Source organism: Triplophysa rosa, linkage group LG10 (genome assembly GCF_024868665.1).
Source record: "Triplophysa rosa linkage group LG10, Trosa_1v2, whole genome shotgun sequence".
NCBI lineage: Eukaryota > Metazoa > Chordata > Actinopteri > Cypriniformes > Nemacheilidae > Triplophysa > Triplophysa rosa.
The window spans coordinates 990028-1008762 of NC_079899.1; the positions used below are offsets into that span (position 1 = coordinate 990028).

The 18735-nt window shown below is 43.3% G+C and overlaps 1 protein-coding gene across 1 annotated transcript in view; it reads left to right on the forward strand.

Moving 5' to 3' along the window:
- The first annotated feature begins 9611 nt into the window (after positions 1–9611).
- The window catches only part of dph6 (diphthamine biosynthesis 6), a 43605-nt gene continuing 34481 nt past the window's right edge, over positions 9612–18735 (forward strand). Inside the window, exons 1-5 of the mRNA XM_057343240.1 lie at positions 9612–9711; positions 9849–9940; positions 10072–10265; positions 17688–17761; positions 18582–18700. Of these exons, the coding sequence (XP_057199223.1) occupies positions 9689–9711; positions 9849–9940; positions 10072–10265; positions 17688–17761; positions 18582–18700 (502 nt within the window). The 5' untranslated portion in view covers positions 9612–9688. The remainder of the gene's footprint in view (positions 9712–9848; positions 9941–10071; positions 10266–17687; positions 17762–18581; positions 18701–18735) is intronic.

Genomic DNA, 18735 nt, shown 5'->3' on the forward strand with positions numbered 1-18735 from the left:
TCCACTGCTGTGTCACGCTGTTCTGGGATTGGACGGTTCAGGGACTCATAAAACAACAGCACATGGAACTACACCGGAGCTGTGTGAGAATAATTTAAGGTCACGTTCACTAAATGTTCTTTGTTTTAATTTAAGGAATCATTTTTCCAGTTTAGGTGTTTGTCTTGTTTGGCTCACATCCGGCAGGACAAGACTCCGCCCACTGAACGCTCTCTCTCTCTCTCTCTCTCTCTCTCTCTCTCTGTTTTGGGTGAGTTTATACGAACAGTGTGGAGAAGATCATGAGACGGGTGGTGCTGTATCCGTTTGTGTTCTGGAACTCATCCACAGACCCGTCCGTGAACTGTGACCCAATGGGGTGAGCCAGAGGCTAATGCTGCACATGACATCATGTGTGTGTGTGTGTGTGTACTTGTATGGTTTAAATGTGTGTAATAAAGTGCATCACAGGGATTTAGAAAAAATAAAAAAATACATAAAGTGTTGTGTAATGTTAGGTTTAGGATTAAGATTATTCAGGTTCTACAGTATCAAAATTCTATTTACATTTATGCATTTGGCAGATGCTTATATCTTTTACTTACATTGCATGATACTATACCTTTGTATTTGAGTATGTTTGTTAGGATAGGATCATATTTGGTCGAGATACAACTATTTAAAACTCTGGACTCTGAGGGTGCAAAAAAATGTAAATTGGAGAAAATCACTTTTGAAGTTGTTGATCAGAGGCGGTGTGGCAGGCCGTTGCTCAGAAGAAACAGGTTTGTTTTAACGCTCTTTATTGGCTTATTGCTGTAATGACGTTGTGAAGAGGAGATGAACCCCAAAGCAGAAAATCTATGTTTTACATTGACTTATACATCAGTATTTTGCCCAAAGAGCGGCAGCAGCGAGCGATGTTCCCTTTCTGTCGGTCTCTCGACGTTGTGTCGAGCCAACAGATGGGGTTCGTCCCTGAGAACTAATCGCTTCCGACTTCTTAGAAAAGACCAATGAAATTGGCGAATGAAATTTGCATGCCGGACTCCGCCCCCGGATATCCGGGTATAAAAGGGAGACGGCGTGCCTCATTCATTCACCTTTTGTTCTTCGGAGCCTTCGCTCATGATCAACAGACTTCGCGACAAATAGCAACTACAAGACTGCCGGTTCTACGACGTGGTGCAGCGGACTGTCCCTTCCTGTGGCGACTTCCCCTGGGCGTCTCGGCGGTTCCAGAAGTGTTCGAGTTTTTTCTCTAAAAGTGCAAATTTCTCCAGCATGGCATGTCCCGCTGTTCTCGTGGGTGCAACACATTCATCGAGGAGGAGGACGGACACGATGTCTGCTTCCACTATGCTGGGGCAGATGTTGTGGATACGTACTGCCCGCATTGCGGTCTGACCATTCCCCATGAGACGGTCCCACCGTCTTGTTCCTCAACCACGTATCGGAAATGGTACGTGATGATGAGATGTCTGTTGCAGCATCGGAGGGTGACTTACTGGCATCAGACTCCGACGATTCCTTGAAGCTCCCTCCCTTGGGGGGTCAAGCTCAGGAAGAAGCGGACGTCGAAATGTCAGCCATGCTTTCCCGGGCCGCCGGCATTGGGTTGCGGTGCATCGCACTGCCTCTCCCAACGCTCGCGGCTGGATACACGGTACCTCTGGCTTGAGAGCGGCTCCAAACCGCACTCGCCCCAGTGCCATGTTCCCCCGGAAGTGCATGAGGAACTTAGTACGACCTGGAACGCCCCCCTTCGGCACGTACACGTCAACTAGTTCCATCACCCTTTCTTCTCTCGATGGTGGGGCAGCTAGAGGATACGTCGATGTCCCCCAGGGGCTCGACTTAGACTCCCGTCCAAAGCACGTAGGCTTTTCGGCATCTGAGGTGTCGAGAGCTTACTCTGCTGTGGGCCAAGCTGTCCCCTCTCTCCACGCTATGGCCATCCTGCAGGTCCATCAGGCCAATGAGCGGAGAGAGCTCCACGAGGGTAAGACCGACCCAGCGCTTATGCAGGAACTCCGCGCCGTCACCGACCTCACTCTACGAGCGACCAAGGTGAACGCGCAGGCCCTGGGTCGGGCGATGTCCACACTTGTGGTCCAGGAGAGACACCTCTGGCTGAACCTTGCACAGAGGAGTAATACTGAGAAAGTCCGCTTTCTCGACGCACCCATCTCGCAAGGGGGGGCTGTTTGGTGATACGGTCGAGCCGCAGTTCTCGACAGTAAAGGAGCAGACAGAGGATATCAAGTATATCCTCCCCAGCCGCGACTCGACCGCACTCTGGCCGCCGAGATCCCGTGCACCGTCTGCTTCCCAGCAGCCCTGGTCCTCTTCGAGACATCGAAGAGGAGACCACTACCCCGTCAGCAGCCGTGGCGGAAGCCAAAGCGGCCCTCATGGGAAGACCCCAGGGAGATCGAGAATACCTTCGGGCCCGACCCCAGCCATTCTATTGCTGGTGGTCGATCCGGGACGGTTCCTGCCCCGTCCCAACAGCCCACTTCTAAGTTTTCTCTCTCTCTGGGCGTGTATCACAGCCGCTCTCACCCTCTACATGACGGTGTTCGGCAACTCGATGTTGCGGCAAGACCCAATGTCGAGGATAATCATCTCTCATTCGATGGTGCATTGTGCTACATCATCGCCAGGCAGGTAAAACAGCAAAGCTGATCTCCTCTCCGGGGGCCCCCCCACGGCAAGGGATCCGCACTGCCAGCCATCGAACCACCCCCGGGAGGTCGATGAAGCAGAACGTACCCCTAGCCTCTCGGTCCCTGGGAGCCTGACAAGAGCTTCCCAAACCGTCACGGTGACTACGGGATACGATCCATCTCGGCTACGCGATCCAACTCCCCAGACGCCCGCCCAAGTTTCGGGGCATCCTCTCAACCTCAGCAGAGGCAAGGATGCTCCCGTGCTTCGGGCCGAGGTCCCCACCCCTCTGGAGAGGAAGCGATCATGCTTGTCCCTCTAGCCGAGATGTTCAACGGGTTTTACAGCCCGTACTTCATCGTCCCCAAAAAAGCGGGGGTCGCTAGATCTGCGTACCCTGAACAGGCACCTACTCAAGCTGCCGTTCAGGATGCTCACGCAGAAGCGCATCCTGGCATCTATCAGATGTCAAGATGGATTCATGGCAATCGACCTGAAGGACGCTTACTCTCATGTCTCGACTCTCCCTCGTCATCGCCCGTTCCTACGGTTCGCTTTCGAGGGTCAGGCATATTAGTACAGAGTCCTCCCTTTCGGTCTGTCCCTGTCCCCACGAGTCTTCACGAAGATCGTGGAAGCCGCCCTCACTCCCTTCAGGGAGAGAGGTGTGCGGGTACTAAACTATCTCGACGACTGGCTCATTTGACACACTCGCGAGATCTGTTATGTACACACAGGGACCTAGTGCTTTGGCACCTAGATCGATTGGGACCACAGATCAACCGAGAAAAGAGCAAGCGCTCCCCTGCTCTCCCCCATCCTCTTTTTTGGTATGGAACTCAACTCTGTCTCCATTACAGCACGACTGACTACAGAAAGCGCTCAGTTAGTGTTGAACTGCCTGTAATATTTCAAGCAGTCAGCGGTCCCCCTGAAATTCAGAGGCTCCTGGGCACATGGCATCCTCGGCGGTGGTGATACCCCTCGGGTTGATGCACATGAGACCGCTCCAACACTGGCTACAGAGTCGAGTTCCCTGGAGAGCGTGGCACACCGGCAGCAGGCGGATGGTGATTATGCCTCTCTGCCGACGCACCCTAACCCCTGGTCTTCAATGACCTTTCTACGGATGAGGGTCCCACTCGGGCAGGTCATGAGGTACGTTGTGGTGACAACACACGCCTCCCTGCAGGGTTGGGGTGCCGTGTGCAATGGGCACGCAGTGTCGGGGCGATGGACGGGCCCCCGCCTGCGCAGGCATATCAACTGCCTAGAGTTGTTGGATGTGCTACTTGCACTGAAGGGGCTACAACCTCTGGCTGGCGACTCCACCCCCGCGCAGTCCAGCTCATTGGGTACAGTTAGGGCGGGCTCAGGTATACCTGTTCGCCTCCCTGGACACCACCCATTGCCCGCTAGAGTACTCCAGTCCGAGGCCCCCCTCGGCACGGATGCTCTAGCGCACAGCTGGCCGTGGGACAAGCAGAAGTACGCCTTCCCCCCAGTGAGCCTCATTGCACAGACTCTGTGCAACGTCAGGGAAGAGGAGCATCAAGTGTACTAATTGCGCCATACTGGCCCAACCGGACTTGGTTCTCGGAGCTAATGCTCTTGACGACAGCTCCCCCCGGCCGATTCCCCTGACGAAGGACCTGCTTTCCCAGGGGAAGGGCATGTTATGGCATCCCAGGCCAGACCTCTGGAACCTCCATGTCTGGCCCCTGGACGAGATGATGAGATCCTGAGTGGCCTAACCCCTGCGGCGGTTAAGACCATCACTCAGGCTAGGGCCCTGGCCACTAGGCGGCTATACGCCTGTAAGTGGTGCCTCTTCTCATCCTGGTGCTCTTCTCGAAGAGAAGACCCGCGGAGTTGCTCGATTGGGAATGTGCTGTCCTTCCAGAGACTTATCCCTATGCACAAATGAGTGATTTACACCCATAATGTGAATCAACACAGATCGTGGAGAACATTAACACACGATGGCAAAGTATGAGAATATAAATGACCCTTTCAAAAACACAGCCAGTTAATGTAGCTGGTTAAAGAAGAAAACGTGTGGCCATGAAGGATCGGACACTTGCAAAATTATAAATACACACACACACACACACACACACACATTTCTTTCTTTCTTTCTACTATTTCAGTGAGCCCTGATAAATGCAATTTCTAGTATTTCTAAAGCGTTTCGTTATAATAAACATCGTTTTCTCAATACTTGACCCACTCTATAACGCAAGGTAGAGCGAACAATGGATTCTCGAGGCATCGATATCGCATGGACATGGTTTACCTGACAGGTATAGTTCGGGAAACACGCCTAGAAAAGCTATAACTTGTGTTAAGGTGGACCTTTAGAGTCTTCGTAGCGCGCTTAGAGACAACATTATGGATAAACACAGCCCAGATTGTTACAGCTCTCGGCACACAATCAACACACAACAATTTGCTTTTACATTTTGCATTGGATCACACACTACACTCAACAAACACACCCTACACAACATGCACAGAGCGACACAACACTGAGACGTGACACTGGCCTTGTGAACTGCTCTGTGTGTGCGTGTGTGTGTATTTTCATGAGGTATTGAGTGTGGGCCGGTGGGTGACAGCTGTGTAAATCACACAGGTTTAGTGGAGCTCTCTCAGTTTTATTCACTTTAATCACAGAACTCCTGCAGCAGCGCTGAATGAAATCCACCAATAAAAGCCTGCGATCACAGGCTAGATGCTGCTGTTTTCTCCGGCCGGACACCATCAACAGGTCCGCTCGTAAACTCTAGGTCACGTTCTCAGCGCTACACACTTTCTCATATGAAACACAGCCGTTAAGGCGTCCAGGAGGATTCATAGCCAGGCCTTGGCTCCTGTTTTTTACGCTTGGAATGACAGACAGTAATTCTCAAATGGTCAAGCGCTTTAATCACTCGAATGCTGCGGCAAGCACGGATCAAAGTCCATGTTTGAGTCGTCTCAGAAAACTAACGTCATGCTAAGAATGTGTCTACAATGATGATGCTAACCCTTCTCACAAGAGATCTCTTCTCGAATAGGCTTCACTAAATCGTTTTGAAATATCCATCATCTATTGAGCCGCACAGATGTCAAGATCATTGTGTTTCTGACGAAAATGTGTGAAACCACTCGCTTATTTTCATTCACATACGTACGTAGTGGACTCAAATATCATTCACTATGTAGTGAAATAGACCTGATCTGGTGCTCTACATACTTCACTTTACTTGGAAGCAGAGGTGTAAAGAGTACCTAAAAACCATACTTGAGTAAAAGTACAGATACCTTGCAGTGAAAATTACTCCATTACAAGTTACAAGTCACCAATTCCAAAACGACTTAAGTAAAAGTCTTCGAGTATCTGATTTAAACAGTACTTGAGTATTTTACTCGTACTGAATGTAGGCTCAAAGCAGCACTAGTCCTCAACACTTAAGAGACACGTCAGTGAAAAACAAGAAACAGATGATACGTGAGGAGAGCAATCGCATTTATTTTCTTAAATCATAATAAGACTGAACACCTCAAAAGTGCAACAAATCATGGACGACACCATAACCTACATCTATTACAAACACCCAAGTCTCATTAAAGCTCAAGTGCTCATAAGTAAACCAAAATACTTCAAAAAGGTCTCTTCAATATAACAGATAAATAAAATAATGTTAAGTAGAATTAAAAAGTCAAAGCCTTTTAACACCGGACATGCTGGTTTGGCCTCATCGCCAGCTGCAGTCATGTCCTCATTTCACATATAAACCGCCAGCGATTGACAACTACCTGATACTGCACTCGTATTCACATCAAGAAGCCATGTTGACCAGTTTTAGTGAGTTAGGGCAAAATCCACAAGATTATAGTACCTGCAATGCCCTGTAAATGGCAATATTAATTCTTCTGTAGCAGAAATAAACTGCTGCAAAAAAGATAGGTGCCATGCAAAATGTAATGTGTAATTGCATTAGTGGAGTAAAGAGTACATATACTTGTTCAAAAATGTAATTAATAGAGAGTAAAGGTTGCTAATATCTTTAATACTCAGTACCACTATAAAGTAGCCAAAAAGATACTTAAGTACAGTAACTAATTACATTTACTCCAATACTTTACACCAGTGCTTAGAAGACACTTTATTCAATTCAAAAGCATAAAACAGGTGTTAGAGAAATAAAATCCCATCCCATGTGCAGTTGAAGTCACATACAGTAGAAGAGCTGGAGAATAGCAGACCAATGGAATCAAGCGTGGAACCATACATGTCTGTGATTGTTGTGTTTGATGACATCACACACACACACGCACGCACGCACGCACACACACAAACACACACACACACACACACATGTCTGGTTGACTATCCCCGTGGGGACAGTCCATAGGCGTAATGTTCTTTATACTGTACAAACTGTATATTCTATCCCCTAAACCTAAAGATCATAGAACACTTTTTGCATTTTTAGATTTGTAAAAAATATTGTTCTGTACAATTTATTAGCTTTTGTGCCCATGAGGACCTCAATTTTGGTCCCCACGGTGACACGAGTCCCCATGTGTTGGTGTGCATTCAGGTTTAGGTCCCCACCGGGATATACAAACATGAACACACACACACACACACACGCACTTCATCAGAGACAAGACGCCCATGGCAGCTTTGAAGCTCGGGGAACACCGTCTCTATGACTTCCTCTGATGTCACGTCCAATAGACTGATTGTGACGTCGCTTCTGAACTAAAGTTATATGTTCGTGCACGGATTGTGTATAAGAGAGCCAAACACCACAACACACGTGAGGTGAAACACGACGTGTGAATCTTCTGTAAAACACAGCAGTATTGTTCACTGAAGACACGCGCTAATGTACGAGCGTGTCACAGTTAACAGGAAGGGTTTTGTTGTCCTCTTAAGAGAAGATGAAGAGATGAGACAACAGCGTCTCTGAGCTACACCTCGACTGCCTGACGCTCTGGACGTCTGTGTCATCATTTCTTACGGCTTCTTATTGAGTGCGAAAGTTTTGGTGGCCTTGTGCGACAACACTGCATGTGTGTATGTGTGTAAATCAGCCGGATTCACTGCATCTGTGTGGATTTACGCAGCTCATATTTGTTGCGTCGTCACACGCCATGACCATGTTTCAAACCGCTGATGAGAACAAAAATACTATGTATTTAACAAAAATATAATCACAAGTAACAGCTCTGTGACATAGCGTGAACGTTCTGTACACATGGTGATTGATCAGTCATTTTCTCATGGCTAATGCGTAAACTCACGGAATTCATTTTGTAGGCAAATACGACTTGTGTACCGGTCATTGATATCCTCACTTTACATTTGAGTGAATGAAACAAGCATTGCTTACATCTAGATGAGAAAGATGAACTAATCATTGACTGATATGTCATAAGAATACAGTGTTGTGTGTGCGCTGGTGTTTCAGATGAAATAAATCAATGGTGTACAGTAGCAGCGGTGAGGGAGCAGGGCTGAGGGATCACGTCTCTTTCAATTTGGTAAATTCAGACAGAACGTGTTGCCTTTGGCCTGCTCAGGGGCGTCAGGTGAGAAAAGCAACACAACGTTTCGGCTCTGGCACAACAACACAGGGCAAAGGCAACATGAAAGGCGTTTGTGTCAGTGTACATCTCCCCTCAGAGAAAACATCACCTGTGAGAACAACACATGCAAACCTCAACATCAGCATCATCCAACATTCACATCACCTCTCATCACGGTCTCACCATGTTAAACTAGTTCATATGAAGGGAAGGACGAGCAACATTTGTCAAATGCAGTGTCTCTTTTTTCAGATGTGAAGAAGGATACAGTTAGTCTTATAAAATACTGCCAAATTGGACCCGTAGAAGATATAAGCATTGAAAACGTACAGCCTCTCACTGCCACCAACACAGATTTCATTCTGTCATGACACAATCTTCTCATCCAATTCCAGACTGTGAGGGAAACTAAACACGATTGAAGATTCCCACCCTGACGTCCTGTTTCAATGGGAATGACCTCAGTGCACTGAATAAAACTGCACATTTCAAGTCACTTAAGAGGGACTATATTATAATGTATATATTTATTTAAGCACTTTGAATTGTAGTTATTTTTATTTCAAATACTAACGACACCACTTGTGGTACAGTTCAGACAAAAATCTCAATTCTGTCATCATTCATGTGGGGGTACACATTTATGTGACTCTTTCTTCAGTGGAACAAAAAAGAAGATATTTTGAGAAATGTCATACAGATTTGGGATGTCATGCGCATGAGTGATAAATAAGTTTGTATTTCATCATGATGCGGGGCACTTTAAACATTTCACAACACCGCCAGCATTTTGCCTAGTAATAAAAGTTTTAACATTAGCGACATGACAACTTTGAGCATTGAATTTACACACATAAATGTACAAAACTATCACTGACTCCGAGTGTCCAAAAATAAACTCACGTTGTTAAAAAACTAGAAGTAGAGTAGAATGAAAACGTGTGTATAGTGTGCATCAAGTGTTTGTATTAACGCACATTGTAAGCTACTACTGAGGGAACCTGTTTTGGAGAAAACATGTCTTACATACTTTAAACCACGTAGAAGTAAAATCTACCTTACATTCTTACACACGTCCATTATATTCTATTATATCATATCATATCACATATGTTAACCACTGATCTCCAATTGTACCTGCTGTACCAATCAACAGAATCATGCTGCCTTCACGACACGTGCTCTCGGAAGTTTGATGACTCCCACTTCAACACGGAAATCATTTATGGAACACTTAATCTTTTAACGTTAACAGACACTTGTAATGTTGTACGTGTAATTTTACTAAATACTTGTCTTGTTACTAAATCCATTCGTTACTTCCGCGTTTATTTTCAGTCAGGCAGATGATAAGACAGCCTCCTCCTTCATCAGGGTCCTTCAGTCTCCCGGAAGTAGCGGCAATGTTTACAAACCCGCGAAACACGTGAGAGATTGACAGCGCTGTGTTAACAACATGAGGGTTGTCGCGTTGATAAGGTAACATGTCGCTGTGTTTATATCAGAGCCTGACTCTGTAGTGATGATGACGATGAAAATATCGTGAGTTGTAAATTCGCGTGATCAAATGAAAGCTGCAGTCTGATCGTGAGCCCGTGTGTGTGTGTTTGTTTCAGTGGAGGTAAAGACAGCTGTTATAACATGATGCAGTGTGTATCTGCCGGACACACTATAGTGGCTCTCGCCAACCTCATGCCTCACAAACATGGTAAGAGAACACACAGAAACTACTACACACACGTGTTACATTAGGACACAACTATCACATAACACCGTCAGAATGAGAACTCTAAACATGCCATGTGTGTCTCTGAATAAAACCCTTAAACTGTGTGTCAGTTGGTTCAGATGAACTGGACAGTTATATGTATCAGACAGTCGGACATCAGGCGGTGGATCTATACGCCGAAGCCCTTGATCTGCCCCTGTACAGGCGCACTATTGAGGGCTCCAGTCTGCACACGGGAAGAGAATACAGTCAGAGCGATGGAGACGAGGTGGAGGACCTTTACCATCTCTTACAGCTTGTCAAGGTAACACCAACTACAGGTGTGCTGATGAAGGTCATGATCACACACAAACCTGTTCCTTTTCGAACATCACACCTCTCGATCTTCTTCTGACTGCTCAGCATCTGACAGACAACACCACAACATTTCGTGTGCTAGAAAATGTTTATTTCAACAGCCAAATAATTCATTCATGTGTGCGTCCTAGTGAAGCAGGCGTCTGTCAGTTATCTTTGTTGTTCTTTGTTTGAGACCCCTGACACCTCACGCATCACTTCCTGTTGGAGCTCTGAGAGGAAGATTTCTGTTTGCATGAGTAGTTGTGGGGTGAAGGGATTTGACAGGAAGTGATGTCGCCCGCGCTGGTTATGCCAGTTGATCTTGACGCGTTGTCTAATGAACATTATCATCATTCAAGCATCACACACTGCGAGTTGAGGAAAGTTTGGTTTGTGCTGGACTGAGATCAGATATTCCGACTGTTAGCTCCTCCTCACCTCTCTGGTCTCTTCTTTTCTTTTCTCCTTCACGTCTGAGCGATCTGTGTTTCACGTCCGTGTGTACTTCACGTGTTTGAGGCTCGTTTGCTGTGTACTTTACCCATCTATCTGTACACCATCTCACAGGTCAGAAGGTCGCAGGTTGTCGCTCAGGGGCGTCTGGTCATCAGATAGTCGTCTGTATGTTGTTTGATTTTCTGTGTAACAGATCAGAAACGGAAAGGATCGATGCCTTAACCGTGAAGTCAAGAGAAACGTGATGTTGAAATATGAGCAGAAAGAATCAGGACTTATTCTCGAAGTGAGACGTTTATAGTCTGAATCAAGTGAAGCCAAACCAACGGGACTCACGGCAAACAAAAAAATAAAATTGCGCCTCAAATATATTGGTTTCGGTCATTTTAGCAAGATCTTTTCACGCTGATTGATGTATATTAGAGATGTAACGGTGTGAAAATTTCAAATCACGATTGCATTGTAGTGAACAAACTGATCACGCGTATCAATATTAGCACGGTTTTATTAACATGTTCTGGAAATGTAAAAAAAGTACTGCTCTAAACCAAATTGAATATCGAGTTTAACTGTAAATGCGCTTTTGTTTGATGGACATCAAATAAATAACATGAATATTAGTCATGGCATGTTGGGGACATGAGGTAAAAGTTTCCTAGTTCAGGTTCAACACAACCTTAAGTGTCATATAAACAACACAATTCAGCAAATCATCTGTCTGCGTGTGTTGTGAGAAATGGTGTACTTTAGGACCCAGGAGAAAGTGGGTTTAAAAATCATCATATCACATCAGTCAATGGAAATGAATAGAAAAGATGGGTTTGCATAAAGAAATATGAAATAAACATGTCTAAATGTCCACAATTTTTGTGCAGATTTTTGGATGAAAGTCCTAATTAGTGAAGCAGTGTCATCACAAACTCACAGGAGCAGACGTGAATCAATAGGTGTGTCTGGCGTTATTTTCTTCCCAATGTCAAAACTCCTGATTTACTCTCCTGACATGACATGACATGTTTCATGTTACACGTTATACTCTTGATAACTTTGTCTGATGCTGGACGGGGTTTTTCAAGCCGGAACACCGATACGGTTTAATGGTCATTAAAGTATGAGGCGGTAATGCTAACCGTTGGACGTTATTATCACGGTAAACTATTAAACCGCTAATCGTTACATTCCTAATGTATATTCAAGTGCTTGTTTTTCTAATAAGGTTTTAGTTGACCTTAATTATAAGATGTTATAAAAAGGGGCGTGGTCAGACGATTTCTTCATTTACGATTGAGTCATCTGTGACTATGGGCAGCTGCACCTCGCACTCACTACTGCGCAGTCTCCGGCTCCAAGTGACGGCAGCGGCCATATCTCAAACGTGTTTCTACAGTGGGCATGTCGTCCATCTTTTATACGCTCTAAGGTCTGAATATAAAGAGGAAAGTGATGTTTTCATAAAGGTTGCACGCACAGAATATTGTTATTTATTCATGTCACTCAGGCGATCTAATATACATGTATGATTTTAATCAGATAGATGATTTGAATATGCAGTGAAATACTGTCTGTGGTGTGATGTAAACGTGTGCTCCTCACCCACAGTCTCAGACGTTCAGGGTCTGAAATCACATTTAATCCACACGCGACAAAACTTTCTATCTTTAAACTGATTTCAGATAAGTGCAGACATCTAAACTAGAGTCACGTCAAGCTTATTTCTGTTCATTTGTAAAAACAAATAACTCTGTGTTCTTTTATGTGCATTCCAAGTAATATCAATCAAACTGCAGTTGGGTTATTTTGAAAACGAATAATTACTTATCTGTTTTTGCAAATAAGCTCTTCATTTACAATCATGATAAAGACAGAATTTCTTTCCTCACTAGTGCTTAAGGTCTGATCATTCAAACATCATGACAGTAATGATTTAAATACAAAACATATCATTCAGTAACACACACACAATCATAATAAAGAAACTTGTGTTCTCTACCTCGCATAAATGAATAACCATAATGTGTACCGCTATGTCCAAATGCATAATGTTGTTATTTAGAGTCAAATTAAAATATTCAATGAAAAACATTGATGGTCGTTACTGAAACAGTAGTCAATTTACTATAAAAATATAATTATGTATAGAGAATAAAAACAAGCATTTCTTTTTTAGCAACATATGCTGTGGTATTGACATTTTAAGAGGGTAACCGTAATGAGATTTTGAAGCTGTCGCTTTGAAAAAAAGTTTTGAAATGAATGCTTTTAAATAGATCAGACCTCGTTTTTAAAGCCTAAAATATACGTCTTTCAAAAAATCATGTTTGACAAGGTTTCAAGAGAATCACCCTATCGGTGTTTATATTTGTGGAGGGCAGACTGATCCGGGATCAGCAGTAACGGATGTAAATCCTGTGGACGCACACCAGTCTGTGTCAATCGAGATGAAGATGTGTTGAACCTGCAGCATTGCTTTAGGATTTGTCTGATTATTACTCTGAAATACACAGCGCGCACGTTTCTTTTTTCTTTTTTTAGGTTGAAACGTTATGTGCTCAGATATCACAAACATATACTGTAACTGTACTGGCAGAGAAATGGAGATTTTGCCGACCTGTCCTGAATTAACATGAAGCTGATTTTGTCCAGATGAGTGCACGGGAGGGTTGTTTCATCTCTCTTGTGAGTGGCTGTGAGAGTCTGATCGTGGGCTGGGAGGAAGGCCACGATAATGAGCTGTTACATTTCTCTTACACGAGAGCGTCAGGAATGTGTTGTGTTTGGAAAGTGTGATATTTGAAAAGATTTCTCCAGCACTTAATTAAATGTTATCTTCCGAGCAAATGACACAAGCAGGAATAATGAGTTTTGAAGGTGTGCCGTGTTTGATGTGCGTGTGACGGTGCAATAGTGCCACCTGCAGCCGCCGCCTCTGAAATAAAGCATCCGTGGCATACATGCCTATATAACACTGCCTTCTTCACAAGATTCTCTTGTGTCATTTCTCTGGCTATGTATAGATCATTGTATATGTAAACATGTAAGGACTGTATTTCCAGAATAAACACGTACCATTTTAAGAAATGAAATCCAAAACGAATAAGCAGCATTCAAGACTTGTTAATAAAATAAATGACAACGGATATTATGCCAGAATTAAACACATGACAGTATTGGATCGGTTTACTCCTTCTTTCACCAATCAAGACATGCAGTTACAGCTAATAAAACTTCATATATTCCTATTGTATTTAATAAAACACAGAAAACAAGCTGAATCTCACAAAGTAATGATTTTTTTGACTGTTACAGAATAAACTGGAGGAGGGCCCTAAACCTCTCTCGTTCTCTCATACCTCTCAATCTCTCACGGTATTCTCACAGATTTATATAATACATTCATCTAAAAGATTCAAATTCAACAAGTTCTCTTATTTTCAAATGTTGAACGTCTGTGGCATTATTCGATTTGAATGAGTTATAAAGTCTTTGTCCCTGTTGTGTTATGAAGTTAACTGTAATGACCATATAATCACGTATCATCAGATTGAAAAGAGAGATAGAGGCACGATTAATCATAAGATTTCACTTCAAATCCCTTTTGTCTTCAGAACACAGATGGAGATCATTTATTTAAAACAACAACTCATTTTAACACAGTATAAAAACCCCAGTTCATGTTAAATCTTGTTTTTTTTAAATTTTATTTAAGTGTTATTCATGCTTGAATTTTGTATTTAAATGATTAGAATTTGAAACCCACTATAACGGGGTATAGAAATAAAAAGGATGAATAAGCGCTGGCTTTAGGAATGTTAATATTATATGTTAAATAATGTGCTGTTGGCTTAGTTTAAAGGGTCCCACTGTGGTGGTCTCACATTGTTTATGGTCCTGAGGTGAGGAAATATGTTGTGTTGAAGGATGCAAACATTGTCAAATGCAAAATAAAAAAACAAAACACTTCCTAAATTCTGCTTATTTTAACATTTGTAACATTAAAACAAATGTAACATTGCCACATTTGTAACAAAAAAAACCTCAAAAATATTTTTATACAGATTTTTGCAATAGAGGGTAAGCATTGACGTCCCTTTCCCAAGTGAACACGCCGGGACACGCTCCCTTGAGTGGTAAAACTGAGGCAAAATGGCTGCGTTCAATAGGAGGAACAAAAACCTCGACTAAAACACGCAATTATTTGCTGAAACTCGACGGTGATCCTTACGACTACCTTATGACTTACAAAGGAATCAGGTGTTCTTAGACACTCAAATGATATTGCGTTTAATGATATTGTAAGCATTCATTTTGCCCAGTGTTTGACCACTCAAGCAGGATGTTCCGCCGAGCTCACGTGACGACACGTGCATACCCTCGATTGGTTTTTTAAAATATCTTTATAATGTGAGTTTATTATCTTCATGAGATCACAGGAGGAAAACACATAAGAGAAATATTGAGCATGGCTGTTAGATTGTCTGAAAGTTCAGCGGAGAGACATACAGTATCAGCTTCTGCAGTCTGATGTTCTGTGCACACGGTTTTCTTCATACTGATGAACAAATATCATGTTGTTATTGAAATTAAAATGTTCATTTAACTTGAATGGTTGTTAATCCAAACAGCTGCGTCACATATGAAATGTACCTGAAGTTGTAGCAGAAACATTATTTGAAGGCTCTCGACATCAGCAGAGGAGTCCGGGGTCCGTCAGGCCCTTACAAACCCGTGTTTGTTTTCTGTTCCGCTCGGGCTTTAGGGGGCGTCCGGGTGGAGTTCTCCCGGCGCGAGGGCCCAGGAACGGAGCCGCAGCGATCGATCGCTCCAGCACGCCGAGGTGTCAGGAGTCAAGCGCAGCGCGTGGAGAACAAAATCAAACCCGTCTCTGATTACTTCCACATAAAAAGAAACAGATACCTTTAAACCTGCTTAATACATAAATGATGACCTCTCGGGTCAATCCCAGGGTGCCCGCGATCAATACCGCGGCTAATAGAGGAGCGCTGGAGCGGTTGGAGAGAGAGCAGCGGCGGGGAGGGGGAGAGGAAAAGCTTTCTGTTGTGTCCTCATTAAATAACACCAGACCAGACACATTTATTTCATTACTGTCCTCGTGGCATTTACCTGACACGACTTACACTTGCGCTCATGTTCTCCTGTGGCTCTTTACCCGAAAATAAACATCCTGCTGTTATTTCATAGTACACATGCCATGTCCCTGAAACATCTGATCTGCTTGACCCTAACATACACTCACAGATCTAAAAAATGATTCCAGTCATAAATAAAAATCCGGTTTTGTGGTGTCATGTGAAGGTTTCTAGAAGAGATTCTGATAAGGGCAGATGTTTGTAACGGGGGACACACTCACACTAAACACTAGATAAAGACTCTGGCCTAAAGCTCTTGTAATTTGTTTGTATTTTTCTGCCTAATGTAGTTTGCTCAGTGGTGTTTAGTGATGACGGAAAGCGATAGGTCTTATCTGGCTTTGCCAAGGGCACGAGCACGCTTCCCATATACTGACGTCCAGTTTCTTTAACGTCTGACGGCCTGCGGTTATTTGCATTGAATCACGGTCAGCGGTTTTAAGGGCGACGTGGAGCCGCAGGGAGAGATACAGGACAGATAGTTATAGATCCAGCTCGGACATCTCTCCGGGTTAACGCAAACACAACTGAATCCAATAGAGCACAAAACTCAACACATTACTGCAGATAATAGAAGCAACAAGACTTCGGATTGCCTGAGATCTGTCAGACAATGACAAAATAATGACATTTAAACTTAATGAATTGCTGTCTTTGCATTAACAGGATTCTTTACATCATCTGTAAAGCCCATTGCACATTGAGTCCGAAATTTGCGTCCGAAATTTCCGCACGTTAAAAAATAAATACGACCTCACGTTGTGTCAATCACATTTACACACCGCCTCCGATATTTTCGTCCGTCATAAAAACATTCGGACCGGGTTCGATTTAATGCATTTTTCGCATCCGTCAAGCATTTTGAGTGGCCTTTTATAACAATTCAGAGACACCGTACAAACAAGAGCCAAATACGAAAATTTCGGACTGTATGTGCAAAGACCTCAAGTGTTATGCGTTTCATAAGAAATATGAGATGTATGCTGTATTTTCATCTTTCGACAGACCTGCTTTATGTTCAAGGTAAAGAAATCGATGTTAAAAGGTAAAGGAACGGTGGATTTGATTTGTTATGAGCAAGTTTACATTCATCCATGAAAGAGATAGATCAGCCAAACATCAACATTCTTTTATTGTTTACTCAGACCCCTTTCTATTTTGAAGAATGTTGATCATCAAACAATGCTGAACTCCCATCGATTTCCATTGTATGAACACACTGAGACATTTCTCAAAATATCTTCTTTTGTCTTCCACAGAAGAAAGACTCACACAGGTTTACAAACACACGAGGAGGAGTAAACGATGACAGAATTGAGATTTTTTTATGGTGAACTGTCTCTTTAAATCTTCAGAAAGAGATAATGTCAGTGTAGCAGTTTCACTCTCTATCCATTCTGAGCTTGAACATTCTCCGTCAGTCTCATTCAGTTATTTACAGCAGGGGTTCTCAGACGTTTTTCTTGTAAGGCCCCCTTTAGTGCATGGCTTTGCAGCCCCCCAAATAAAAACGTATAATCTTAAACTTAGAATTTTAATTAAACCAAAAACTATTTCTGTTATGCAATGCTGGAGCTTTAATACTTTTGGTTGGTGGTCTTATTTTTCTGATGTTTCATTGAATGAAATTTATGATACATTTCTATATTTCATATACTGCCCCCCTGGATCCATCTTGGGCCCCCCCAGTTTGAGAACCAGTGATTTACAATATTTTGTGTTGTGCAGAAGTTCACGCAGGGTTTTAAGACCGATGTCATGTCTTCTTGTCTCTTGTTTATAAGGAAAAGGAGAATATCGAGGCGGTGTCTGTGGGGGCGATCCTGTCCGATTATCAGAGAGTACGTGTGGAGAATGTGTAAGTGCTTCATGTGTTATCAGTGCAATATCAATAACATGCATCATACATGATCTGATCTCAAACACACACACACTCATTCTGTCTCTGATGCATGACAGTCTGTTGTTATCTTGATTTTACATTTAGAGCTGCAAGGAAAAGCTTGTCTTTGGAGTTTTCTAGATTTTGTATTAATGATTCACAATTATGGACAAACACAGTCTGACGAAACTAAAAGCACATTGACTTATTTACAGTGCATGCTGGGAAATATTCCTCATGTAAATCTGCTTTGAAACGATGCAAATGGCTATATAAATAAACTGGACTTGAATACAATTTCAGTTCAATTCGGTTTGAATTCTGCGTTGTTGTAAAGCAGCTTTATAGAAATCACATAAACGCTTGAGAAAAAACTGTACATATAGAAATAAGAAAAGAATTGTGTGATGTATCAAATAAAATGTACAGAATTGTGTTTTTTCATTTCTGAGAAGTAACATTGGAAAACAAATCTTCAAACATTTTGGAACGATCATTTTCCTCGAGGTTGATCCAAGATTGAGTTTGGATAACCTCATTTGATTGTGTGTGTGTGTGTGTGTTTTAAAGCTGATTTTAAGAAGAAAACTTCGGAAGGTTCTTATGAACTTATAATCATTGTTAAGAATGTTTTTATTTTTTGTCATAAGAGGATTTTAGTCCAGCCCCTGCTCATTATGACGATCTCGTGTAGAGCTCTTCAGACACACACACATACCGCTGTCACTCAACTGTTGTCGTCTGGACTGATACTGCAGAACCCCTGACATACCATAATATGTCTCTCTCTCTGCAGGTGTGCACGACTGCAGCTGCGACCGCTGGCGTATCTGTGGCGCAGAGATCAGGCTGAGCTCCTCAGAGAGATGATATCCAGCGGACTCAACGCCATCCTCATCAAAGTGGCAGCCATCGGTGGGTGTTTCACTTCACAAAAATATCAATCATTT